The sequence below is a fragment of the Musca autumnalis genome, unplaced genomic scaffold (genome assembly GCF_047663935.1).
Source record: "Musca autumnalis isolate F117 unplaced genomic scaffold, ASM4766393v1 scaffold_5, whole genome shotgun sequence".
Classification (NCBI taxonomy): domain Eukaryota; kingdom Metazoa; phylum Arthropoda; class Insecta; order Diptera; family Muscidae; genus Musca; species Musca autumnalis.
In genome coordinates, this window is record NW_027412088.1 from 202,564,246 (window position 1) to 202,591,146 (window position 26,901).

At 30.3% G+C, this 26,901-nt stretch overlaps 1 protein-coding gene across 4 annotated transcripts in view; it reads left to right on the top strand.

Annotated features, from left to right (window-relative positions):
- prom (prominin) overlaps positions 1-26,901 on the top strand; it is a 73,515-nt gene that overhangs the window by 33,868 nt on the left and 12,746 nt on the right. For all 4 annotated transcript variants that reach the window (XM_073989711.1, XM_073989713.1, XM_073989712.1 and 1 more), the window contains exons 6-10: positions 130-225; positions 8,070-8,281; positions 8,828-8,984; positions 16,927-17,542; positions 19,541-19,832. In XM_073989711.1, coding sequence (XP_073845812.1) covers positions 130-225; positions 8,070-8,281; positions 8,828-8,984; positions 16,927-17,542; positions 19,541-19,832 — 1,373 coding nt within the window. The remainder of the gene's footprint in view (positions 1-129; positions 226-8,069; positions 8,282-8,827; positions 8,985-16,926; positions 17,543-19,540; positions 19,833-26,901) is intronic.

Sequence of the window (26,901 nt, forward strand, 5' to 3'; positions counted from 1 at the left end):
GCTTTCATTCTTGGCCATCATATGGGCCATAAATTTTCTTATGACCAAGTTTTTTTTGTCGTTTCGTTTCGCGTGTTTTCTTAGCATTATTCATTTATTGCTTCACATCCTTTTTTCCTTCTTTTGTAGATGTGGATGTCTTACTTGGTGAACCAATTCAAGCGGAAATTTCAGCACATACTGGCATTGAGTTGGCCTATGATTCTTTGGCAACCTTAAGCTTGGGTAAGTAAGATGAAAATAATAAAAAACTTTTTTCTTCATAAAAAAAAACGTAAAAACGAAGGTTTAAGAATGATGCCGCTGGACATGGGTTAAAAGTCAGATGTTTCAAGTAATTCAAAGGGAATTTTTTATTTTCCCATGGAGTGACATTAGTCTTGTTTTGGTCCCTCTTACATCTCAAGCATACTCGATTGGAATCCAAAATAACCTTGGGGGAAATATTTTTTCTAAAAACTCAGAGCAAGTTCCAAAATGATCTATATCGGTCCATAACTTCCGTACCTCTCCCACAAAAGCTCAAACATGTTTGATAAATTCCAGTTTAAAGGCTTTTCGAGAAGCGTTTTGAAATTGTCTTCCTGATAATAATGATAAAATTTGTTCGTGGCTCAAATAAAGGCCTAGGGTGAAGAACTGAAATAACTGATGGGCACGATACTATCGAATTTTTTAGTTGGATTTTAAAAGATCTTTTCAAAAACTGGATTTTTTTCTAAAAAACGCGGATTTTTAATATATTTTTTTTAACGTGTATTTTTTAAGTATTCTTTTAAACGTGGATTTTTAAAACATGGATTTTTAACTGATATTTTTAAAACGTGGATTTTTAAGGATGTTTTTTTAAAGATAATTTTTTTAAAAGTGGATTTTAAAAAGATATTTTTTAAAACGAGGATTTTTTATAGATATTTTTTAAATTTTTTTTAAACGTGGATTTTTAAAGATAATCATGGATTTCTTCTTCTAGATATTTTATTTATTTATTTTTTAAAAAGTGGATTTTTAAAAATTCTTTTTCAAAAAGTGGTAAGTAGGATTTTTTATCAAAACGTAGAATTTTTTAAAAGATATTTTTTTCAAAACGTGGATTTTTTAAAAGATATTTTTTTCAAAACGTGGATTTTTTAAAAGATATTTTTTTCAAAACGTGGATTTTTCAAAAGATATTTTTTTCAAAACGTGGATTTTTTATAAGATATTTTTTCAAAACGTGGATTTTTTAAAGGATATTTTTTTCAAAACGTGGAATTTTTTAAAAGATATTTTTTTCAAAACGTGGATTTTTTAAAAGATATTTTTTTCAAAACGTGGATTTTTAAAAGATATTTTTTTCAAAACGTGGATTTTTTTTTTAATATATTTTTTCATAACGTGGATTTTTTAAAATATATTTTTTTTAAAACGTGGATTTTTTAAAAGATATTTTTTTCAAAACTTGGATTTTTTAAAAGATATTTTTTTCAAAACGTGGATTTTTTAAAAGATATTTTTTTCAACACGTGGATTTTTTAAGATATTTTTTTCAAAACCTGGATTTTTTAAAAGATATTTTTTTCAAAACGTGGATTTTTTTAAAGATATTTTTTCAAAATTTGGATTTTTTAAAGATATTTTTTTTCAAAACATGGCTTTTTTAAAGGTAATTTTTTTTTCAAAACGTGTCTTTTTTTAAAAGATGTTCATTATGCAAAACGTGGATTTTTTAAAGATGTTCATTATGCAAAACGTGAATTTTGAAAGATATTCTTTTTTCAAAACGTGTATTTTTAAAATATATTCATTTTGTAAAACGTGGATTTTTTTAAAATATTCTTTTTTTAAACATGGATTTTATACATGTATTTTATCAAAAAGTGGATTTTCAATTTCTTTTTTCAAAAAGTGGATTTTCTATTTCTTTTTTCAAAAAGTGGATTTTCAATTTCTTTTTTCAAAAAGTGGATTTTAAATTTTTTTCAAAACCATTTTTTTTTCAATAAGCTTGTTTTTAAAGATTTTTTTCAATAAGCTTGTTTTTAAAGATTTTTTTTCAAACAGTGGATTTTTAAAGTTTTTTCTAAACCTGTATGTTTCAAAGAATTGTTTTTTTTTCAAAAAGTAGAATATTAGAATATTTTTTTTCGATTTTCCGATTTTTGTAAGAATATTTTGCAAGCGTGGATTATATATATTTTAAAATTTTTTTAAATAATATTTTCCAAAGAAAGTTTTTCAATTTTTTTTAAAGAAAATTTTCCAAGCGTGGATTTTGTTCAAAGAATATTTTTCACTTTTTTTAAAAGTAGAATATTAGAATATTTTTCCGATTTTTGTAAGAATATTTTGCAAGCGTGGATTATATATATTTTAAAATTTTTTTAAATAATATTTTCCAAAGAAAGTTTTTAAATTTTTTTAAAGAAAAATGTCCAAGCTTCGATTTTGTTCAAAGAATATTTTTCAGTTTTTTTAAAAATATTTTCCAAGCGTGGATTTTTTCAAAGAATAACTTTAAATTTTTTTAAAGAATATTTTACAAGCTTGGATTTTTCAAAGAATATTTTAAAATTTTTTCAAGAATATTTTCCAACCGCGGATTTTTTTTAAAGAATATTTTTAAAATTTTTTCAAGAATATTTTCCAACCGTGAATTTTTTTAAAGAATATTTTTCAATTTTTTCAAAAATATTTTTAAATTGTTTAAAAGAATATTTTTTGATTTTTTAAAGAATAATTTTTAATTTTTTCAAAGAATATTTTCGAAGCGTGGATTTTTTTAAAGAATATTTTTTAATTTTTTTAAAGAATAATTTTCGATTTTTTAAAGAATATTTTGAAATTTTTTATGATTTTTTTCCAAGCGTGGATTTTTTTAAAGAATATTTTTCGATTTTTTAGGAATCTTTTAAAAGCGTGGATTTTTTTAAGTATATTTTTCGATTCTTTAGAATCTTTTAATAGCGAGGATTTTTTAAAGAATATTTTTCGATTTTTTAGGAATCTTTTAAAAGCGTGGATTTTTTTAAGTATATTTTTCGATTCTTTAGAATCTTTTAATAGCGAGGATTTTTTAAAGAATATTTTTCGATTTTTTAAGAATCTATTCCAAGCGTGGATTTTTTTAAAGAATATTTTTCGATTTTTTAAGAATATTTTAAAAGCGTGGATTATTTAAAGATTTTTTTTCGATTTTTCAAGGAACTTTTAAAAGTGTAGATTTTTTAAAGATTTTTTTTCGATTTTTTAAGAATATTTTCCAAGCGTGGATTTTTTAAAGAATATTTTTCGATTTTTAAGTATGATTTCCAAACGCGGATTTTTTTAAAGAATTTTTTTAAAGAATATTTTCCAAGCGTGGATTTTTTTAAAGAATATTTTTCGATTTTTTAGGAATCTTTTCTATGCGTGGATTCTTTAAAGAATATTTTTCGATTTTTTAGGTATCTTTTCTATGCGTGGATTCTTTAAAGAATATTTTTCTATTTTTTGAGTATCTTTTCTATGCGTGGATTTTTTTAAAGAATATTTTTCTATTTTTTAAGAATCTTTTCCAAGCGTGGATTTTTTTAAAAATATTTTTCGATTTTTTAAGAATCTTTTCAAAGCGTGGATTTTTTTAAAGAATATTTTTCGATTTTTTAAGAAACTTTTGTAAGCGTGGATTTTTTTAAAGAATATTTTTCGATTTTTTAAGAATCTTTTCCAAGCGTGGATTTTTTTAAGAATATTTTTCGATTTTTTAAGAATCTTTTCCAAGCGTGGATTTTTTTAAGAATATTTTTCGATTTTTTAAGAATCTTTTCCAAGCGTGGATTTTTTTAAAGAATATTTTTCGATTTTTTAAGAATCTTTTCCAAGCGTGGATTTTTTTAAAGAATATTTTTAGATTTTTTAAGAATCTTTTCCAAGCGTGGATTTTTTTAAAGAATATTTTGAAATTTTTTAAGAATCTTTTCCAAGCGTGGATTTTTTAAAGAATATTTTTCGATTTTTTAAGAATCTTTTCCAAGCTTAGTTTTTTTTAAAGAATATTTTTCCATTTTTTAGGAATCTTTTCCAAGCGTGGATCTTTTTAAAGAATATTTTTCAATTTTTTAAGAATCTTTTAAAAGCGTTTATTTTTTTAAAGAATATTTTTCGCTTTTTTAAGAATCTTTTCCAAGCGTGGATTTTTTAAAGAATATTTTTCGATTTTTTAAGAATCTTTTCCAAGCGTGGATTTTTTTAAAGAATATTTTTCGATTTTTTAAGAATCCTTTCCAAGCGTGGATTTTTTTAAAGAATATTTTTCGATTTTTTAAGAATCTTTTCCAAGCGTGTATTTTTTAAAGAATATTTTTCGTTTTTTTTAAGAATCTTTTCCAAGCGTGGATTTTTTTAAAGAATATTTTTCGATTTTTTAAGAATCTTTTCCAAGCGTGTATTTTTATAAAGAATATTTTTCGATTTTTTAAGAATCTTTTCCAAGCGTGGATTTTTTTAAAGAATATTTTTCGATTTTTTAAGAATCTTTTCCAAGCGTGTATTTTTTAAAGAATATTTTTCGCTTTTTTAAGAATCTTTTCCAAGCGTGTATTTTTTTAAAGAATATTTTTCGATTTTTTAAGAATCTTTTCCAAGCGTGGATTTTTTTAAAGAATATTTTTCGATTTTTTAAGAATCCTTTCCAAGCGTGGATTTTTTTAAAGAATATTTTTCGATTTTTTAAGAATCTTTTCCAAGCGTGTATTTTTTAAAGAATATTTTTCGCTTTTTTAAGAATCTTTTCCAAGCGTGGATTTTTTTAAAGAATATTTTTCGATTTTTTAAGAATCTTTTCCAAGCGTGGATTTTTTTAAAGAATATTTTTCGATTTTTTAAGAATCCTTTCCAAGCGTGGATTTTTTTAAAGAATATTTTTCGATTTTTTAAGAATCTTTTCCAAGCGTGGATTTTTTTAAAGAATATTTTTCGATTTTTTAAGAATCTTTTCCAAGCGTGGATTTTTTTAAAGAATATTTTTCGATTTTTTAAGAATCTTTTTCAAGCGTGGATTTTTTTAAAGAATATTTTTCGATTTTTTAAGAATCTTTTTCAAGCGTGGATTTTTTTAAAGAATATTTTTCGATTTTTTAAGAATCTTTTTCAAGCGTGGATTTTTTTAAAGAATATTTTTCGATTTTTTAAGAATCTTTTTCAAGCGTGGATTTTTTTAAAGAATATTTTTCGATTTTTTAAGAATCTTTTTCAAGCGTGGATTTTTTTAAAGAATATTTTTCGATTTTTTAAGAATCTTTTTCAAGCGTGGATTTTTTTAAAGAATATTTTTCGATTTTTTAAGAATCTTTTTCAAGCGTGGATTTTTTTAAAGAATATTTTTCGATTTTTTAAGAATCTTTTTCAAGCGTGGATTTTTTTAAAGAATATTTTTCGATTTTTTAAGATTTTACCCAACGTGTATTTTTTTTTAAGAATATTTTTCGATTTTTTAAGAATCTTTTTCAAGCGTGGATTTTTTTAAAGAATATTTTTCGATTTTTTAAGAATCTTTTTCAAGCGTGGATTTTTTTAAAGAATATTTTTCGATCTTTTAAGAATCTTTTTCAAGCGTGGATTTTTTTAAAGAATATTTTTCGATTTTTTAAGATTTTACCCAACGTGTATTTTTTTAAGAATATTTTTCGATTTTTTAAGAATCTTTTTAAAGCGTGAATTTTTTAATGAATATTTTTAGATTTTTTACGAATCTTTTCCAAGCGTGGATTTTTTTAAAGAATATTTTTCGATTTTTTAAGAATCTTTTCCAAGCGTGGATTTTTTTAAAGAATATTTTTCGATTTTTTAAGAATCTTTTCCAAGCGTGGATTTTTTTAAAGAATATTTTTCGATTTTTTTAAGAATCTTTTCCAAGCGTGGATTTTTTTAAAGAATATTTTTCGATTTGCTAAGAATCTTTTCCAAGCGTGGATTTTTTTAAAGAACATTTTTCGATTTTTTAAGAATCTTTTCCAAGCGAGGATTTTTATAAAGAATATTTTTCGATTTTTTAAGAATCTTTTAAAAGCGTGGATTTTTTTAAAGAATATTTTCCATTTTTTAGGAATCTTTTCTAAGCGTGGATCTTTTTAAAGAATATTTTTCGATTTTTTAAGAAACTTTTCTAAGCGTGGATCTTTTTAAAGAATATTTTTCGATTTTTTTAAAAATCTTTTTAAAGCGTGGATTTTTTTAAAGAATATTTTTCGATTTTTTAAGAATCTATTCCAAGCGTGGATTTTTTTAAGAATATTTTTCGATTTTTTAAGAATCTTTTCCAAGCGTGGATTTTTTTAAAGAATATTTTTCGATTTTTTAAGAATCTTTTCCAAGCGTGGATTTTTTTTAAAGAATATTTTTCGATTTTTTAAGAATCTTTTCCAAGCGTGGATTTTTTTAAAGAATATTTTTCGATTTTTTAAGAATCTTTTCCAAGCGTGGATTTTTTTAAAGAATATTTTTCGATTTTTTAAGAATCTTTTCCAAGCGTGGATTTTTTAAAGATTATTATCTAAGTGTATTATTTGCAAACATGAATTTTTACAGTTTTTTTTTTTTTTTGGTTTTTAAAGATTTTTGGGAATTGGATATCTCTTCATTGCATATTTGGTTCCACCACTCCTGTTATTTATTTTTCCTACAGTCATAGGTTGAGTCTGATTTTTTTGTTCTTATTGTACCACTGTTCACATTAGAAAAGCCCATAAATTATTACAAAAACCTATAACATTGAACCATGAAAAAAACAAGAAAAATGGCTATTATTATCCATGTTTTCAAATAACGCTTTTCCAATAATAACAAAACCAACAATACAGTGCTCACATATTTGACCCACTTATCGAACAAAACCGATTTGAACCTCTAAACATTTCACTTGCAGTAACCTTCAAAAACAAAAAATATACCGCCATATTTTATGTTTGTTTTCATTATTATTTATTGTGTTATGACATGCCAGAAACGTTTTAAGCGAATACGAATATGCTGGTTGGCTAGTCGCTTGATAAAGTGCAGCAAATGACAGTTTAAAAGGCCATAGCAAAGTCTATGTTTTGTTTTATAATAATGTTTTGGTTTCAAGTATAATTTTTATATTTGATATGAGCAGCGCTTTTATCTACTGGCTTAGGAGTTTCATTTAGACCACTGATCTTCAGTCACGTACGTTTCCGTGAACAACCCTAGTATTTCATTATCAATGCCTCTAAGAAGAAACAGCAGGCTGGCTTCGGCCTTTTTAATTTTAATAATTCGGCAATTATTCTTCCTTAACATGGTGGAATTAATAAGGTGAACCAGAAACTACAACAACAAGACTATTTTGACTGAAAGTCCTTCAAGCTGTCAAAAATTTTGTTTTTGTTTTCATCCGATTAATTCATAATAATAGCAAATTTGACAGATTGTATGTAATCAGCTGTCATTACTGTTTCGCCTTATGCATTGCACCATGTACCTTACTATCGGTTTTAAATAATCTGCTTTAGATTATGCTGTTCCACTGTAATGGTGGAGAGAAGAAAGAGGAAGTTTATACATATTCTGTGTTAGGAATTTGACCCAATTTAACCTATAGATATCAAAGATATTCTGTCTTCCTCTATGTCAACGGTTGTTAAGCAAATGTAAATGACTCTCCCATGAATTTTCTCAAATATTTTTAGACTCAGAGAAGGGAGAGTAGAACCTTATTTACACTGGCACGTAGAGCAAGACGTTTTAGTCAAACATGTTATTTTATTTATTCACTGGAATTGATACCCCAAGTGATGCGTTTTATTTTAAAATACGTGATGTACATAAATGCGGCTTAACATTATATTGCCTTTTTTTCTATTGATTAGATAGAAAAACTGACTTCTTTTAAATTAAATAAAAAACCTACTCTAATTTCATATATCAATAAATCACCTCTTATATCTATGAAATGTGTATATATCAATGTCATACCCCAAAGGACTGCCACTTCCATTCCAAACAAACAATGACTTTATCTCTCATACGTTTATTTCGATACTCATTTCCTGTCGTCTTATGATTATTATTCTTTGTCATTTCTATTACAGCCAACGCTGAACTTATCTATCGTGTCCTAATGCTACAAGAGACTGTGGGAAGAGCTTTGAAAATCTCTCAAGAGGCTTCAGCCCGTATGGAAGAACTGCAAATACAATTGTCAGTGTTACAACGACAATGTACCTATCGGGATCGGCCACTGTGTGATACACTGCGTATACGAAGTTTTGAAGAAAATGGCATTATTGATGCTTTGAAAACGGTAAGAAAATAGATGGACGAAAGAAAAACTCTCAAGATTATTATAAAATAACATGCACGCACACACTCATACAGTGCATCAAAGAGCAACATAGTAAGAAAATAAATGTTATTATGTAACAAAATATATCTTACAAATGTCCTATTGGTCAAATGTTTGTTACCTCAAATTGGTTTAGTGATCGGATTGTACATTATAACAGTTTATTTTTTTAATATTGGATTTGGAATTATAAATATGAGTGTGTGTGTCACGATTAAGTGTCAAAAGCCTTAGAAAAACAATTGTTGTTCTTCACCAAGATGACAAGATATGGGTTGGAGATAACGTTTTGAAATTATGATTGAAATAAAATAAAATAAAATAAAATAAAATAAAACGAATATCGGAAATTGGGCTCATATATTTTTAATACATTTTTATTGTATAAGAGTTTTCCCTATATTTGTATACTTAATGTTGGCAATAATCTATACTGGCTTCCACATTTTCTGTATTGAATTTCGGGAAATCATAATATGAATTAATTTTATTTTCTTTCCACAGCTTCAAGAGGATCAAACCATATTTCGTATGCGTTATTTGGGAGAAATTGAATTTGGTGCCACGGTTAAGAATTTAACATCCGAAGTTGGAATGTCACGTTCAATATTTAGTAATTTTCCACAAACTGTGAAAATGGATACGGCATATGAAAGGAATTGTAAGTTAAACCAATTTCGAAAAAATGAAATGCATGAATTTTTAAAAAATATTTTCAGCATCTAATGTGGGTTTTTTGAAGAATATTTCTGTTAAAAACATCCCATAGAAGATTTGGTTATATATTTTTTTATTTTATTTAAAAAATTTTTAAAGAAGTAGACTTTTTCAAAAACATGGAATTTTTCTAAAAACTTATTTTTCCAATCGTGGATTTTTAAAGAAATTTTTTTCTAAAAGTGTCTTATTTTCAAAATATTTTCTACAAACGTGGATATTTGTAAAATATTTTTCCGAATGAGGATTTTTTCAAAAATAGTTTTTCCAAAAGTGGATTTTTAAAGACATTTTTTGTAAAAGTTTCAAAATAAATTCTCCAAACGTGGATTACTTTCAAAATATTTTTTTCTAAAACTTTCAAAATAATTCTTCCCAACGTGGATTACTTTCAAAATAATTTTTTTTTAAAACTTTCAAAATAATTTTTCCTAAGGTGGATTACTTTCAAAATAATTTTTACAGACGTGGATTTTAAAATAAATTTTTGTCTAAACATGGATTTTTAAAGAAGTTTTTTTAAACTTAGATTTTTAAAGAAATTTTTCCTAAATGTGAATTTTTAAAGATTTTTTTTAAACGTGGAATTTTAAAGAAAATTTTTTATAAACTTGGATTTTTTAAGAAATTTTTTTCTAAATTTCCATTTTTTAAGATTTTTTTCAAACGTGGAATTTTAAAGAATTTTTTTTCTAAATTTGGATTTTTAAAGAAATTTTTTATAAACATAGATTTTTAAAGAATTTTTTTATCGGGGATTTTTTAAAGAACATTTTTTTCCGAACATGGATTTTTGAAAGATTTTTTTTTCAAAACGGGAATTTATGTAATTTTTTCCGTTTTTTCCAAACTTGGATTTTTTAAATAATTTTTTTCCAAACGAATTTTTTAAATAATTTTTTTCCAAACGTGGATTTTTTAAATAATTTTTTTCCAAACGAATTTTTTAAATAATTTTTTTCCAAACGTGGATTTTTTAAATAATTTTTTTCCAAACGTGGATTTTTAAATAATTTTTTTTCCAAACGTGGATTTTTTAAATATTATTTTTCCCAAACGTGGATTTTTTAAATACATTTTTTTCAAACATGGATTTTTTAAATAATTTTTTTCCAAACGTGGATTTTTAAATAATTTTTTTCCAAACGTGGATTTTTTAAACAATTTTTTTTCCAAACGGGATTTTTTAAATAATTTTTTTTTCCAAACGTGGATTTTTTAAATAATTTTTTTTCCAAACGTGGATTTTTTAAATAATTTTTTTTCCAAACGTGGATAAATAATTATTTTGCAAGCGTGAATTTTTTAAAGAAAATATTTACATGTTCGGTTTTCCTCAAATTAATTTTTTTTTCAAAACGTGAATTTATGTAATTTTTTCCAAACGTGGATTTTTTGAATAAGTTTTTTCCAAACGTGGATTTTTTAAATACATTTTTTTCAAACATGGATTTTTTAAATATTTTTTTTTCCAAACGTGGATTTTTAAATAATTTTTTTCCAAACGTAGATTTTTAAATAATTTTTTTTTCCAAACGTGGATTTTTAAATCATTTTTTTTTCCAATCGTGGATTTTTTAAATCATTTTTTTCCAAACGTGGATTTTTTAAATAATTTTTTTCCAAACGTTAATTTTTAAATAATTTTTTTCCCAAATGTGGATTTGTTAAATATTTTTTTTCCCAAATGTGGATTTGTTAAATAATTTTTTTCCAAACGTGGATTTCTTTAATAATTTTTTTCCAAACGTGGATTTCTTTAATAATTTTTTTCCAAACGTGAATTTCTTTAATAATTTTTTTCCAAACGTGGATTTTTTAAACAATTTTTTTTCCAAACGGGATTTTTTAAATAATTTTTTTTTCCAAACGTGGATTTTTTAAATAATTTTTTTCCAAACCTATTTAAAGGTATATTTTCCAAACGCTAATTGTGTGAATTGAAAAAAAAAAATCCGAACATGAATTTGCAGAAATATTTTGTTTAAATGTGGATTTTAAACGTGGATTTTTTAAATAATTTTTTTCCAAACGTGGATTTTTTAAATAATTTTTTTCCAAACGTGGATTTTTTAAATAATTTTTTCCAAACGTGGATTTTTTAAATAATTTTTTTTTCCAAACGTGGATTTTTTAAATAATTTTTTTCCAAACGTGGATTTTTTAAATAATTTTTTTCCAAACGTGGATTTTTTAAATAATTTTTTTCCAAACGTGGATTTTTTAAATAATTTTTTTCCAAACGAATTTTTTAAATAATTTTTTTCCAAACGTGGATTTTTTAAATAATTTTTTTCCAAACGTGGATTTTTAAATAATTTTTTTTCCAAACGTGGATTTTTTAAATATTATTTTTCCCAAACGTGGATTTTTTAAATACATTTTTGTCAAACATGGATTTTTTAAATATTTTTTTTCCAAACGTGGATTTTTAAATAATTTTTTTTCCAAACGTGGATTTTTAAATAATTTTTTCCAAACGTGGATTTTTTAAACAATTTTTTTTCCAAACGTGGATTTTTTAAATAATTTTTTTTCCAAACGTGGATTTTTTAAATAATTTTTTTTCCAAACGTGGATTTTTTAAATAATTTTTTTTTCCAAACGTGGATAAATAATTATTTTGCAAGCGTGAATTTTTTAAAGAAAATATTTACATGTTCGGTTTTCCTCAAATTAATTTTTTTTTCAAAACGTGAATTTATGTAATTTTTTCCAAACGTGGATTTTTTGAATAAGTTTTTTCCAAACGTGGATTTTTTAAATACATTTTTTTCAAACATGGATTTTTTAAATATTTTTTTCCAAACGTGGATTTTTAAATAATTTTTTTTCCAAACGTGAATTTTTTAAAGAAAATATTTACATGTTCGGTTTTTTTTTCAAAATATTTTTTCCGAATGAGGATTTTTTCAAAAATAGTTTTTCCAAAAGTGGATTTTTAAAGAAATTGTTTTCTAAAACTTTCAAAATAAATTCTCCTCTCCAAACGTGGATTACTTTCAAAATATTTTTTTCTAAAACTTTCAAAATAATTCTTCCAAACGTGGATTACTTTCAAAATAATTTTTTCTAAAACTTTCAAAATAATTTTTCCTAAGGTGGATTACTTTCAAAATAATTTTTACAGACGTGGATTTTAAAATAATTTTTTTCTAAACATGGATTTTTAAAGTTTTTTAAACTTAGATTTTTAAAGAAATTTTTCCTAAACGTGAATTTTTAACAAGGAATTAATTTTAAAGAAAATTTTTTATAAACTTGGATTTTTAAAGAAATTTTTTTCTAAATTTCGATTTTTAAAAATTTTTTTAAACGTGGAATTTTAAAGAAATTGTTTTTCTAAATTTGGATTTTTAAGGAATTTTTTTATAAACGTAGATTTTTAAAGAATTTTTTTATCGGGGATTTTTTAAAGAACATTTTTTGGAACATGGATTTTTGAAAACATTTTTTTCCAAAACATGAGTTAATGTAATTTTTTCCAAACGTGAATTTTCTAAATAATTTTTTTCCAAACGTGGATTTTTTAAATAATTTTTTTCCAAACGCGGATTTTTTAAATAATTTTTTTCCAAACGTGGATTTTTTAAATAATTTTTTTTCCAAACGTGGATTTTTTAAATATTTTTTTTTCCAAACGTGGATTTTTTAAATATTTTTTTCCAAACGTGGATTTTTTAAATATTTTTTTTCAAACGTGGATTTTTAAATAATGTTTTTCCAAACGTGGATTTTTTAAATATTTTTTTTCAAACGTGGATTTTTAAATAATGTTTTTCCAAACGTGGATTTTTTAAATATTTTTTTTTCCAATTGTGTATTTGTTAAATAATTTTTTTTCCAATTGTGTATTTGTTAAATAATTTTTTTTCCAAACGTGGATTTTTAAATAATTTTTTTTCCAAACGTGGATTTTTTAAATAATTTTTTTTCCAAACGTCGATTTTTTAAATAATTTTTTTTTTCAAACGTGAAATTTTTAAGAAAATATTTACATGTTCGGTTTTTTTCAAAATAATTTTTCCGAATGAGGATTTTTTCAAAATCACATTTTTTCTAAAACTTTCAAAATAAATTTTCCAAAGGTGGATTACTTTCAAAATAATTTTTTCTAAAACTTTAAAAATAATTTTTTCTAACGTGGATTACTTTCCAAAAAATGTTTCCAGACGTGGATTTTAAAATAAATTTTTTCTAAACATGGATTTTTAAAGAAATTTTTTCTAAACTTGGATTTTTAAAGAAATATTTTGTAAACGTATAATTTTAAAGAATTATTTTATCGGGAACGTTGTAAAGAAAATTTGTTTTCCGAACATGGATTTTTGAAATATTTTTTTTAAACATGAATATATGTAATTTTTTCCAAACGTGGATTTTTGAAATTATTTTTTTTTTCAAAACGTGAATTTATGTAATTTTTTCCAAACTTGAATTTTTTAATTTTTTTCCAAACGTGAATTTTTTAAATAATTTTTTTCCAAACGTGGATTTTTTAAATATTTTTTTCCAAACGTGAATTTTTTAAATAATTTTTTTTCCAAACGTGGATTTTTTAAATAATTTTTTTTTTCCAAACGGGGAATTTTTTAAACGTGGATTTTTAAAGAAGTTTTTTCCAAACGTGGATTTTTTAAAGATATTTTTTTTCAAACTTGGATTTTTTAAAGAAGTTTTTTCCAATCTAAGATTTTTTAAATACATTTTTCCAAACGTGGATTTCATTAATAACTTTTTTCCAATCCTATTTAAAGGAATATTTTCCAAATAAATATTTTTCAAACGCTGATTTTTTAAAGAAACATTTTAAAAAGTATATTTTTCCAAGCATGCAAAAAATTTTAAACTTGGATCAAAAAATCCAAACGTGGATTAAAAAAAGTCCAAAGGTAGATTAAAAAATTCCAAACGTGGGTTAAAAAATCCCAAACGTGGATTGAAAAAAAAAACAACGTGTATTAAAAAAAATTCCAAACATGGATAAAGAATTCCAAACGTGAATTGATGTTTTAAATAAATATTTTTTCCAAACGTGCATTACACTGTGCAACATTTTTGAGTCAATCGCGTGCAAACAACTTCTGTCCAGAATTTTATGAAAGTAGAGGACCAATAGGCAAAAACCATATTTGGGTTTTGTTTTCTTTGATCGGGTTCGGATTTTATGGCCTCATCTAAACATGGTTAAATATCGATTTTTTTAAACAAATCTAGGCTGTATCTCTAAAACCAATACGAATCTTGTTTTGACTTCTGTATCAAACTTGTAATTAAGAGCAGGAAGAAAATATTTGGAAGAATAGTGAACTCAAATAACTGCACTCATTGCCTCAAATTTTATAATATATCTAAAAATTCCATAATTTGTGTACATTTCGCAGCGTATCTCCCAAGCTGTTACATTTTTCTTAATGTTACCTTTTGGGAAAATATTCGGTGGAATGTAATACACAACTCTTCAGAACATTATATTGTTGTAAAATGCCTCTATCGCCTTGTTTCTAGCAAAATATTCAACAACAATTTGGTAAATATTTCAACAATTCATTGAAATCCACAACATGAGAATAAACAGCCTGTGTGAACATTGTTTGAAATAAGTTTTGTAAAAGGTATATTATGAAAAACCCCTTAAACAACGTGAAATAACAATTTTAGAGTTTCAGACTGTTCTGAAGAATTGATGGTCACATCATTTGGAACATTTTTAGAATGGTTACTTGTTTCAACTTCCAACTGTTTAGTTGTTACTGACCAGAATTTCAGAAATTATGTAAACTTTTCTATATTTTAACGAGATTGATGCGCTAGATGCAGCTTTTCCTAGTTCATCTGTTTGACACAGAAGTTCTACTACTTTGGGGCTATAATATTGCTGAAGACTGCAAAGCAAAATTTTTATTAGTTTCGGAGATAAAGATCCGATTACTACAAAAAAGGCTAATTTTAGGTCGGTTTAGATGAGGCCATAAAATCTAAACCCGATCTAACAATGCAAAACCCAATTAAGGTTTTTGTATTCTCAATATGTAATTTCAGAAAATGCCCATTAGAAGTTGTTTGCATTTCCAGTGTTGCACAGTGTTATAAAAATCAAAAAGTAGATTGGGTTTGAAATATACTTTTTTCTCAAACATGGATTGATGTTTTAAAGACAAATTTTATCCAAACGTAAATTTTTTAAAAATATTTCTAAGAACGTGTATTTAAAAAAATCCAAACGTGAATTAAAAAAAACAGATCATGAATTTTTAGAAATATTTTTGTTAAACGTGGATTTTCAAAAATATTTTTATTAAACGTGAATTTTTTTTAAAAATTTATTTCAAATCGTGAATTTTTTATTCTTCCAACCGTAGATTTTTTTAAATATGTATTTATGTTTTCTTCAAAAGCGAATTTTTAAAGAAATTTTTTTTAAATGTGAATTTTTTAATTTTTTTTTTTAAAGGCAAATTTATTTTAAATATTGTTTTAAAAGTGTTTTTTAAATATTTTTCCAAACCCGGATTTTTACAAATATTTTTTCCAAACGTGGATTTTTTAAAAATGTTTTTTTCGAACGTCGATTATTTAAAAATATTATTCCAAATATGGATTTATTATAAATATTTGTTTCCAAAAGTGGATTTGTTTGAATATCTTTTCAAACGATCATTTTGTTACATATTTTATTCAAACGTAGAGTTTTTAAATAATTGTTCTAAACGTACACTTTTTTATGTATTTTCCAAACGTAGATTTTTTTAAATATTTTTTCAAAAGTGAATTTTTAAAAAAATTTGTTATTCAAACATGATTTTTTGGTTTTTTTTCGAAAAACGAATTTATTTCAAATATTGTTTCCATAAATATGTCTTTTTAATATTTATCCCAAACTCGGATTTTTATAAAAATTTTTCCAAAAGTGCATTTTTTAAAAACGTTTATTTTTCAAATGTTTTTTAAATATTTTTTCCAAACGCGGATTTTTATAAACATTTTTCCAAACGTGCATTTAAAAAAAAAAAACATTTTTTTCGAAAGTGAAATTATTTTTTTATTTAAACGAGAATTCCAAAAAAAGAAAAACATTTGCAAACTTGGATTTAAAAAAAGTTTTCCAAACATAGGTTAAAAAAAATCAAACGTTAAATATGTTAATTAAAAAAAAATTTTTTTTTAATATTTTTTTCAAACGGGTTTTTTAATATTTTTCCAAATGTAGATTAAAAACATCTTCCAAAGTGAATTTTTTTAATACTTTCAAAATATTTTTTCAAATATGGATTTCTTCAAACGTGGATCTTTTTAAAATAGCTTGGATTTTCAAAATACTTTTCCAGAAAACGAAATTTTAAAAACATGGAAAATTTTTCAAAGCACTTAAAACGGGTCAACTAACGCAGATTTTTAAAGACTTTCTGAAGGAACCTTTTTTGAAAAAATCAAGTTAATTTTCTATTCTGATAAATCTGGTTTAATGTCCTCTTTGGGTTCTTTGAAATATCTTAAACAAATCCAAGTTCCATTGTTCCTTAGGAAACATATTTTTCCTCCTGACGTCCTTTAAAAATCTTTAAAAAGTTTAGCTTATTTTTCCTCTGTGATTCTATGGGAAACAGTTAAAAAATCCTCCTTTATTAATCTAATTGTGTCCTTTGAAATGTCTTTAAAAAACAGATTTAATGTCCTCTTGTGGAAATTTTGCATTCCTTAAAAAATTAAAAAAAACATCCAGCTCAAATGACTTCTTTGGGTGTCTTGAAAAACCTGTAAACAAATCCATGTTAACTGCACTTTTTATACCCTCCTTCTAACCCTTAGTCTCTAGTTCTGTGCATAAAACTAACTAGCCGTTTTTCTTCTTCCTCTTTGTTACACCCTCTCTCTCCCCTTTCCAGACACCCTCCAACAATTGGAAACAATACGCCATCGAACCACAACAAATGCTCAAATGTTAACCTCAACCATAAATGTTCTGCTCGGTCGTCTGGATGGTGTCTGGGATTCTGTGAAACCACAATATGAAAAACTGCAAGATTGGTCGAATGTCTACTGGACCACCGGCTGGGTAGCAGCCATGGCCGTTGTCTGGATACTCATCTTTATGCTAATGGCTTACTGTTGTTTTCTATGCGAATCCAATGTTAAAGCCGGCGTTTTACTTTTCATAGCTGTTGTTATTATTTGCTTAAGCTGTATTGGTCTAACGATTTATGGAGTACTCTCGCTGGCCATTGGTGGCAATGCTGAGGTATTTCTGTGTAAACCATTGTATGATGCAGGTGTCAGTGTTGTCAATCGCATGGATACAACAGGAATGACAACTGGTTTAACACCGTATGACTATAACAACAACATCCACAACAACAATGGCTTTGATTTGCTCGGTAAGTTATTCGACAAGCCTGGTTATGTGTATGACCATGACACAGAGGTGGGGATTATTGGTGAACTTTTGCGTCCAGAAGGGGTGAATCGGCCAATTGTTAATGTTAGCTTGGTTTCGGCAATAAGGTATGTCTTTGAGAAGTTTTTATTTTCTAAAGAATCAAAGTAAGCTAGAGAGCCTAAAAGCTAGAATGGTAAATGTAGTTTAAATCGCTTGCAAAGTCCAATATAAAAAGTGAAATGCTTTTGCATTAAATCAAAAGCTTTGGCCTTGAAAAATTTTATAAAAACTCCCAAAGATTTGAACTGCAAATTTTCTATAGAAAATCATAAAGCTTTGCTTTGAAAATTTTCTATAGAAAATCGTAAAGCTTTGGGCTAAAAATTTTCTATAGAAAATCTTAAAGCCTTGGGCTGAAAATTTTCTATAGAAAATCTTAAAGTCTTGGGCTGAAGATTTTCTATAGAAAATCTTAAAGCCTTTGGCTGAAAATCTTAAAGCCTTGGGCTGAAAATTTTCCATGGAAAATCTTAAAGAGAGAACTTTTCTATAGAAAGTCTTAAAGCCTTGGGCTGAGAACTTTTCTATAGAAAATCTTAAAGCTTTGCTTTGAAAATTTTCTATAGAAAATCATAAAGCTTTGCTTTGAAAATTATATATACCAAATCTCAAAGCTCTGTCTATCTATCTATCTATCTATCTATCTATCTATCTATCTATCTATCTATCTATCTATCTATCTATCTATCTATCTATCTATCTATCTATCTATATATCTATCTATCTATCTATCTATCTATCTATCTATCTATCTATCTATCTATCTATCTATCTATCTTAAAGCTTTTGATCCAAAATGTCAAAAGCTTTTGGTGCAAGCACTAAAATCGTAGAACTTTTGATGAAAAAAGAAAAAAGCTATTGCTCCATATCGACACCTCCAAATAATAGTATGCTAAGTCTAAAAAGTGAGTTTTGCAGGAGAAGCTCTCAAAGTTTGGAAATTTTTTTGAACTTCAGTACTATGCTAAGTCAATATTTGTTTATAACTTCTGTTCGGATTGACCGATCATTACCAAAATTTGACAGAATTTAAGTTAAAGGACGTTCGACACCTCCAAATAATAGTTTGCTAATTCTGAACAGTGAGTTTTGCAGGACAAGCTCTAAAAGTTTGGAAATTTCTTTGACCTTCAGTACTATGCTGAGTAAATATTTGTTTATAACTTCTGTTCGGATTGTCCGATTATTACCAAAATTTGACAGAATTTAAGTTAAAGGACGTTAAATATAAAAATATAAAGAACTTGAAAACATGCTAAGTCGACTTAGCATACTATTGTTTGGAGGCGTCGATATGTCCTATTATATATTGAACTTTTGCTCCATGTCTCCTAATTAAATTCTATTTCCATTATCTATCCATTTTAGTTAAATGTTTTTATTCTCCATTCCCTTTAGAAGTACGAATACATACCAATTAGCCAAGATACTGTACGTGTTTCCTTGTTTTTTGCATTGAACCCCAGAATAGAGAAGTGAAAATCTCCCCCAACACCTTCAACTGAATGTTGTTGCCCCCCTTTTGAAAAAAAGCTACCATGTCCTCTATTCTTCCAATGAATATCTTTGTTAAACTCCTTTCAATTAAACGGAATTCCCTTGGTAATGACAAATTGAGAAAATAATTAAAATTGAAACAATGCTGTACCATTCCCAAAATGGATAATAAACCTTGAACAAACACTAGAGATTGAACAGCAACTCCTTTGACGATGTTATCTTTCAATGAAAAACCAATCACCTTTGGTATGAAGCTATATTGTAATCCTTTACAGACCCACAAAAAACCCCTTGTTCGACATTTCCCCAAAACTGTTCAATGCCACTAATGATTTCAAAAATTATTTTTATCTGCAACAACATTTACACCAACAACACACAATTACTTCTTGGTCAATGATGACTAAATGAATGGCATTACAACGACACCAACCAACACGAACATCAATTCTCTGCTTCATATTCAATCACGTAACCCGTGTATATGTGTGGGTGTGTGCATTGTCCCTTTATTGAATTTCTTCTCTTCTGTTATCTTCTATACTTCGCAAATCACCCAGAGGTTGTGAAAAAAACGAAGCATCGTACAATGTCTTTCAATTGGATGCATTCGTTAATACAACGGCAATTTCCAATTTGAAACAATTCCCCAAAGTCACGCAAGCCATCGATTCCATTGATGTATCCGAGCGTACCCTGCTGTCATTGACACAAACCATACAAAGTATCCTGGAGAGTATGTTGCAGACGTCGTCATTTAATTTGACCACATATCGTACCACAATCGGAGCACCCACACCGGAAAAAGATTTGGCGACATTCATAGATCAAATGCAAAGAGTAGCATTACAGGTGAGTAGATGAATGAGTGTGTGTGTGTGACTTGAATGGCTCGGTATTGTATAGCAACTATGTTTGATAATTGATGCTGACAATTCATTAAACAGAATATATGTGGAGTAGTATATGAGGGTGGTTAGAGAAATTGCAAGAAACGGCAATTAAAATTAGAAACATTCCGGAATTTCACATGTAAATAAAGAAAATATTTACTGATATTTCGGAAATTTGAAATAAAGCGAGTTTAAATACAATGAATAATAAATTCATTGTTCCTCATATAATTCTATTTAATGCCACAATCTCTTAGCTTTACAACAAGTATTTGATATTCCAAATCATGCTGATAGTTTGCGAGTTATAGGGAATTTTTTGACACCACCCAAAAATTAAAAGTAGTCATACGCCCCGACGTACTATTTTTAAAAATCGTTTTAATCATAAAATTGAATGAAAAGTTAGGGTTTTTGATACGGATAGCATTTCTTGGCACTTTTCCAAAGTAAAGGATGATCCACAAGAACCTTTCTAAAGGAAAGGGTGCTCCATAAGAGCCTTTCTAAAGGAAAGGGTGCTTCATGAAAGCCTTTCCAAAGGAATTGGTGCTTCCAAAGAGCCTTTATAAAGGTAAAGGAGCTTCATAACAGCCTATCCAAAGGAAAGGGTGCTTCCTAAGACCCTTTCCAAGGGAAAGAGTGCCTCCTAAGACCCTTTCCAAGGGAAAGAGTGCCTCCTAAGACCTTTTCCAAGAAAAGGGTGCTTCCTAAGACCCTTTTCAATAGAACGGGTGCTTCCTAAGACCCTTTTCGAGAGAAATGGTGCTTCCTAAGACCATTTTCGAGAGAAATGGTGCTTCCTAAGACCATTTTCAAGAGAAATGGTGCTTCTTAAGTCCCTTTCCAACAGAAAGGGTGCTTCATAAGAGCCTTTGCAACGGAAAGGGTGCTTCATAAGAGCCTTTCCAAAGGAAAGGGTGCTTCATAAGAGCCTTTCCAAAGGAAAGGGTGCTTCATAAGAGCCTTTCCAAAGGAAAGGGTGCTTCATAAGAGCCTTTCCAAAGGAAAGGGTGCTTCATAAGAGCCTTTCCAAAGGAAAGGGTGCTTCATAAGAGCCTTTCCAAAGGAAAGGGTGCTTCATAAGAGCCTTTCCAAAGGAAAGGGTGCTTCATAAGAGCCTTTCCAAAGGAAAGGGTGCTTCACAAGAGCCTTTCCAAAGGAAAGGGTGCTTCATAAGAGCCTTTCCAAAGGAAAGGGTGCTTCATAAGAGCCTTTCCAAAGGAAAGGGTGCTTCATAAAAGCCTTTCCAAAGGAAAGGGTGCTAAATAAGAGCCTTTCCAAAGGAAAGGGTGCTTCATAAGAGCCTTTCCAAAGGAAAGAGTGCTTCATAGGAGCCTTTCCAAAGGAAAGGGTGCTTCATAAGAGCCTTTCCAAAGGAAAGGGTGCTTCATAAGAGCCTTTCCAAAGGAAAGGGTGCTTCATAAGAGCCTTTCCAAAGGAAAGGGTGCTAAATAAGAGCCTTTCCAAAGGAAAGGGTGCTAAATAAGAGCCTTTCCAAAGGAAATGGTGCTTCATAAGAGCCTTTCCAAAGGAAAGGGTGCTTCATAAGAGCCTTTCCAAAGGAAAGGGTGCTAAATAAGAGCCTTTCCAAAGGAAAGGGTGCTTCATAAGAGCCTTTCCAAAGGAAAGGGTGCTTCATAAGAGCCTTTCCAACGGAAAGGGTGCTTCATAAGAGCCTTTCCAAAGGAAAGGGTGCTTCATAAGAGCCTTTCCAAAGGAAAGGGTGCTTCATAAGAGCCTTTCCAAAGGAAAGGGTGCTTCATAAGAGCCTTTCCAAAGGAAAGGGTGCTTCATAAGAGCCTTTCCAAAGGAAAGGGTGCTTCATAAGAGCCTTTCCAAAGGAAAGGGTGCTTCATAAGAGCCTTTCCAAAGGAAAGGGTGCTTCATAAGAGCCTTTCCAAAGGAAAGGGTGCTTCATAAGAGCCTTTCCAAAGGAAAGGGTGCTTCATAAGAGCCTTTCCAAAGGAAAGGGTGCTTCACAAGAGCCTTTCCAAAGGAAAGGGTGCTTCATAAGAGCCTTTCCAAAGGAAAGGGTGCTTCATAAGAGCCTTTCCAAAGGAAAGGGTGCTTCATAAAAGCCTTTCCAAAGGAAAGGGTGCTAAATAAGAGCCTTTCCAAAGGAAAGGGTGCTAAATAAGAGCCTTTCCAAAGGAAAGGGTGCTTCATAAGAGCCTTTCCAAAGGAAAGAGTGCTTCATAGGAGCCTTTCCAAAGGAAAGGGTGCTTCATAAGAGCCTTTCCAAAGGAAAGGGTGCTTCATAAGAGCCTTTCCAAAGGAAAGGGTGCTTCATAAGAGCCTTTCCAAAGGAAAGGGTGCTTCATAAGAGCCTTTCCAAAGGAAAGGGTGCTAAATAAGAGCCTTTCCAAAGGAAAGGGTGCTAAATAAGAGCCTTTCCAAAGGAAATGGTGCTTCATAAGAGCCTTTCCAAAGGAAAGGGTGCTTCATAGGAGCCTTTCCAAAGGAAAGGGTGCTAAATAAGAGCCTTTCCAAAGGAAAGGGTGCTTCATAAGAGCCTTTCCAAAGGAAAGGGTGCTTCATAAGAGCCTTTCCAAAGGAAAGGGGGCTTCATAAGAGCCTTTCCAAAGGAAAGGGGGCTTCATAAGAGCCTTTCCAAAGGAAAGGGTGCTTCATAAGAGCCTTTCCAAAGGAAAGGGTGCTTCATAAGAGCCTTTCCAAAGGAAAGGGTGCTTCATAAGAGCCTTTCCAAAGGAAAGGGTGCTTCATAAGAGCCTTTCCAAAGGAAAGGGTGCTAAATAAGAGCCTTTCCAAAGGAAAGGGTGCTTCATAAGAGCCTTTCCAAAGGAAAGGGTGCTAAATAAGAGCCTTTCCAAAGGAAAGGGAGCTTCATAAGAGCCTTTCCAAAGAAAAGGGAGCTTCATAAGAGCCTTTCCACAGGAAAGGGTGCTTCTTAAGTCCCTTTCCAAAGGAAAGGGTGCTTCTTAAGTTCCTTTCCAAAGGAAAGGGTGCTTCTTAAGTCCCTTTCCAAAGGAAAGGGTGCTTCTTAAGTCCCTTTCCAAAGGAAAGGGTGCTTCTTAAGTCCCTTTCCAAAGGAAAGGGTGCTTCTTAAGTCCCTTTCCAAAGGAAAGGGTGCTTCTTAAGTCCCTTTCCAAAGGAAAGGGTGCTTCTTAAGTCCCTTTCCAAAGGAAAGGGTGCTTCTTAAGTCCCTTTCCAAAGGAAAGGGTGCTTCTTAAGTCCCTTTCCAAAGGAAAGGGTGCTTCTTAAGTCCCTTTCCAAAGGAAAGGGTGCTTCTTAAGTCCCTTTCCAAAGGAAAGGGTGCTTCTTAAGTCCCTTTCCAAAGGAAAGGGTGCTTCTTAAGTCCCTTTCCAAAGGAAAGGGTGCTTCTTAAGTCCCTTTCCAAAGGAAAGGGTGCTTCTTAAGTCCCTTTCCAAAGGAAAGTGTGCTTCTTAAGTCTCTTTCCAAAGGAAAGGGTGCTTCTTAAGTCCAATTCCAAAGAAAAGGGGCTTCTTAAGAGCCTTTCCAAAGGAACGGGTGCTACTTAAGTCCCTTTCCAAAGAAAAGGGTGCTTCTTAAGTCCAATTCCAAAGAAAAGGGTGCTTCTTAAGTACAATTCCAAAGAAAGGATGTTTCTTAAGTCCAATTCTAAAGGATAGGGTGCTTCTTAAGTCCAATTCCAAAGGAAAGGGTGCTTCTTAAGAGCCTTTCCAAAGGAAAGGGTTCGTCTTAAGAGCCTTTCCAAAGGAAATGGTGCTTCTTGAGAGCCTTTCCAAAGGAAAGGGTGCTTCTTAAGAGCCTTTCCAAAGGAAAGGGTGCTTCTTAAGAGCCTTTCCAAAGGAAAGGGTGCTTCTTAAGAGCCTTTCCAAAGGAAAGGGTGCTTCTTAAGAGCCTTTCCAAAGGAAAGGGTGCTTCTTAAGAGCCTCTCCAAAGGAAAGGGTGCTTCTTAAGAGCCTTTCCAAAGGAAAGGGTGCTTCTTAAGAGCCTTTCCAAAGGAAAGGGTGCTTCTTAAGAGCCTTTCCAAAGGAAAGGGTGCTTCTTAAGAGCCTTTCCAAAGGAAAGGGTGCTTCTTAAGAGCCTTTCCAAAGGAAAGTGTGCTTCTTAAGAGCCTTTCCAAAGGAAAGTGTGCTTCTTAAGAGCCTTTCCAAAGGAAAGGGTGCTTCTTAAGAGCCTTTCCAAAGGAAAGGGTGCTTCTTAAGAGCCTTTCCAAAGGAAAGGGTGCTTCTTAGGTCCCTTTTCAAAGGAAAGGGTGCATCTTAAGTCCATTTCCAAAGGAAAGGGTGCTTCTTAAGTCCATTTCCAAAGGAAAGGGTGCTTCTTAAGTCCCTTTCCAAAGGAAAGGTGCTTCTTAAGTCCCTTTCCAAAGGAAAGGGTGCTTCATAAGTCCCTTTCCAAAGGAAAGGGTGCTTCTTAAGTCCCTTTCCAAAAGAAAGGGTGCTTCTTAAGTCCCTTGTCAAAGGAAAGGGTGCTTCTTAAGTCCCTTACCAAAGGAAAGGGTGCTTCCTAAGTCCCTTTCCAAAGGAAAGGATGCTTCTTAAGTCCCTTTCCAAAGGAAAGGGTGCTACTTAAGTCCGTTTCCAAAGGAAAGGGTGCTTCTTAAGTCCCTTTCCAAAGGAAAGGGTGCTTCTTAAGTCCCTTTCCAAAGGAAAGGGTGCTTCTTAAGTCCCTTTCCAAAGGAAAGGGTGCTTCTTAAGTCCCTTTTCAAAGGAAAGGGTGCTTCTTAAGTCCCTTTTCAAAGGAAAGGGTGCTTCTTAAGTCCCTTTCCAAAGGAAAGGGTGCTTCTTAAGTCCCTTTCCAAAGGAAAGGGTGCTTCTTAAGTCCCTTTCCAAAGGAAAGGGTGCTTCTTAAGTCCCTTTCCAAAGGAAAAGGTGGTTCTTAAGTCCCTTTCCAAAGGAAAGGGTGCTTCTTAAGTCCCTTTTCAAAGGTAAGGGTGGTTCTTAAGACCCTTTCCAAAGGAAAGGGTGCTTCTTAAGAGCCTTTCCAAAGGAAAGGGTGCTTCTTAAGTCCCTTTCCAAAGGAAAGGGTGCTTCTTAAGTCCCTTTCCAAAGGAAAGGGTGCTTCTTAAGTCCCTTTCCAAAGGAAAGGGTGCTTCTTAAGTCCCTTTCCAAAGGAAAGGGTGCTTCTTAAGTCTCTTTCCAAAGGAAAGGGTGCTTCTTAAGTTCCTTTCCAAAGGAAAGGGTGCTTCTTAAGTCCCTTTCCAAAGGAAAGGGTGCTTCTTAAGTCCCTTTCCAAAGGAAAGGGTGCTTCTTAAGTCCCTTTCCAAAGGAAAGGGTGCTTCTTAAGTCCCTTTCCAAAGGAAAGGGTGCTTCTTAAGTCCCTTTCCAAAGGAAAGGGTGCTTCTTAAGTCCCTTTCCAAAGGAAAGGGTGCTTCTTAAGTCCCTTTCCAAAGGAAAGGGTGCTTCTTAAGTCCCTTTCCAAAGGAAAGGGTGCTTCTTAAGTCTCTTTCCAAAGGAAAGGGTGCTTCTTAAGTCCCTTTCCAAAGGAAAGGGTGCTTCTTAAGTCCCTTTCCAAAGGAAAGGGTGCTTCTTAAGTCCCTTTCCAAAGGAAAGGGTGCTTCTTAAGTCCCTTTCCAAAGGAAAGGGTGCTTCTTAAGTCCCTTTCCAAAGGAAAGGGTGCTTCTTAAGTCCCTTTCCAAAGGAAAGGGTGCTTCTTAAGTCCCTTTCCAAAGGAAAGGGTGCTTCTTAAGTCCCTTTCCAAAGGAAAGGGTGCTTCTTAAGTCCCTTTCCAAAGGAAAGGGTGCTTCTTAAGTCCCTTTTCAAAGGAAAGGGTGCTTCTTAAGTCCCTTTTCAAAGGAAAGGGTGCTTCTTAAGTCCCTTTCCAAAGGAAAGGGTGCTTCTTAAGTCCCTTTCCAAAGGAAAGGGTGCTTCTTAAGTCCCTTTCCAAAGGAAAGGGTGCTTCTTAAGTCCCTTTCCAAAGGAAAGGGTGCTTCTTAAGTCCCTTTCCAAAGGAAAGGGTGCTTCTTAAGTCCCTTTCCAAAGGAAAAGGTGGTTCTTAAGTCCCTTTCCAAAGGAAAGGGTGCTTCTTAAGTCCCTTTTCAAAGGTAAGGGTGGTTCTTAAGACCCTTTCCAAAGGAAAGGGTGCTTCTTAAGAGCCTTTCCAAAGGAAAGGGTGCTTCTTAAGTCCCTTTCCAAAGGAAAGGGTGCTTCTTAAGTCCCTTTCCAAAGGAAAGGGTGCTTCTTAAGTCCCTTTCCAAAGGAAAGGGTGCTTCTTAAGTCCCTTTCCAAAGGAAAGGGTGCTTCTTAAGTCCCTTTCCAAAGGAAAGGGTGCTTCTTAAGTCTCTTTCCAAAGGAAAGGGTGCTTCTTAAGTTCCTTTCCAAAGGAAAGGGTGCTTCTTAAGTCCCTTTCCAAAGGAAAGGGTGCTTCTTAAGTCCCTTTCCAAAGGAAAGGGTGCTTCTTAAGTCCCTTTCCAAAGGAAAGGGTGCTTCTTAAGTCCCTTTCCAAAGGAAAGGGTGCTTCTTAAGTCCCTTTCCAAAGGAAAGGGTGCTTCTTAAGTCCCTTTCCAAAGGAAAGGGTGCTTCTTAAGTCCCTTTCCAAAGGAAAGGGTGCTTCTTAAGTCCCTTTCCAAAGGAAAGGGTGCTTCTTAAGTCCCTTTCCAAAGGAAAGGGTGCTTCTTAAGTCCCTTTCCAAAGGAAAGGGTGCTTCTTAAGTCCCTTTCCAAAGGAAAGGGTGCTTCTTAAGTCCCTTTCCAAAGGAAAGGGTGCTTCTTAAGTCCCTTTCCAAAGGAAAGGGTGCTTCTTAAGTCCCTTTCCAAAGGAAAGGGTGCTTCTTAAGTCTCTTTCCAAAGGAAAGGGTGCTTCTTAAGTCCAATTCCAAAGAAAAGGGGCTTCTTAAGAGCCTTTCCAAAGGAACGGGTGCTACTTAAGTCCCTTTCCAAAGAAAAGGGTGCTTCTTAAGTCCAATTCCAAAGAAAAGGGTGCTTCTTAAGTACAATTCCAAAGAAAGGATGTTTCTTAAGTCCAATTCTAAAGGATAGGGTGCTTCTTAAGTCCAATTCCAAAGGAAAGGGTGCTTCTTAAGAGCCTTTCCAAAGGAAAGGGTTCGTCTTAAGAGCCTTTCCAAAGGAAATGGTGCTT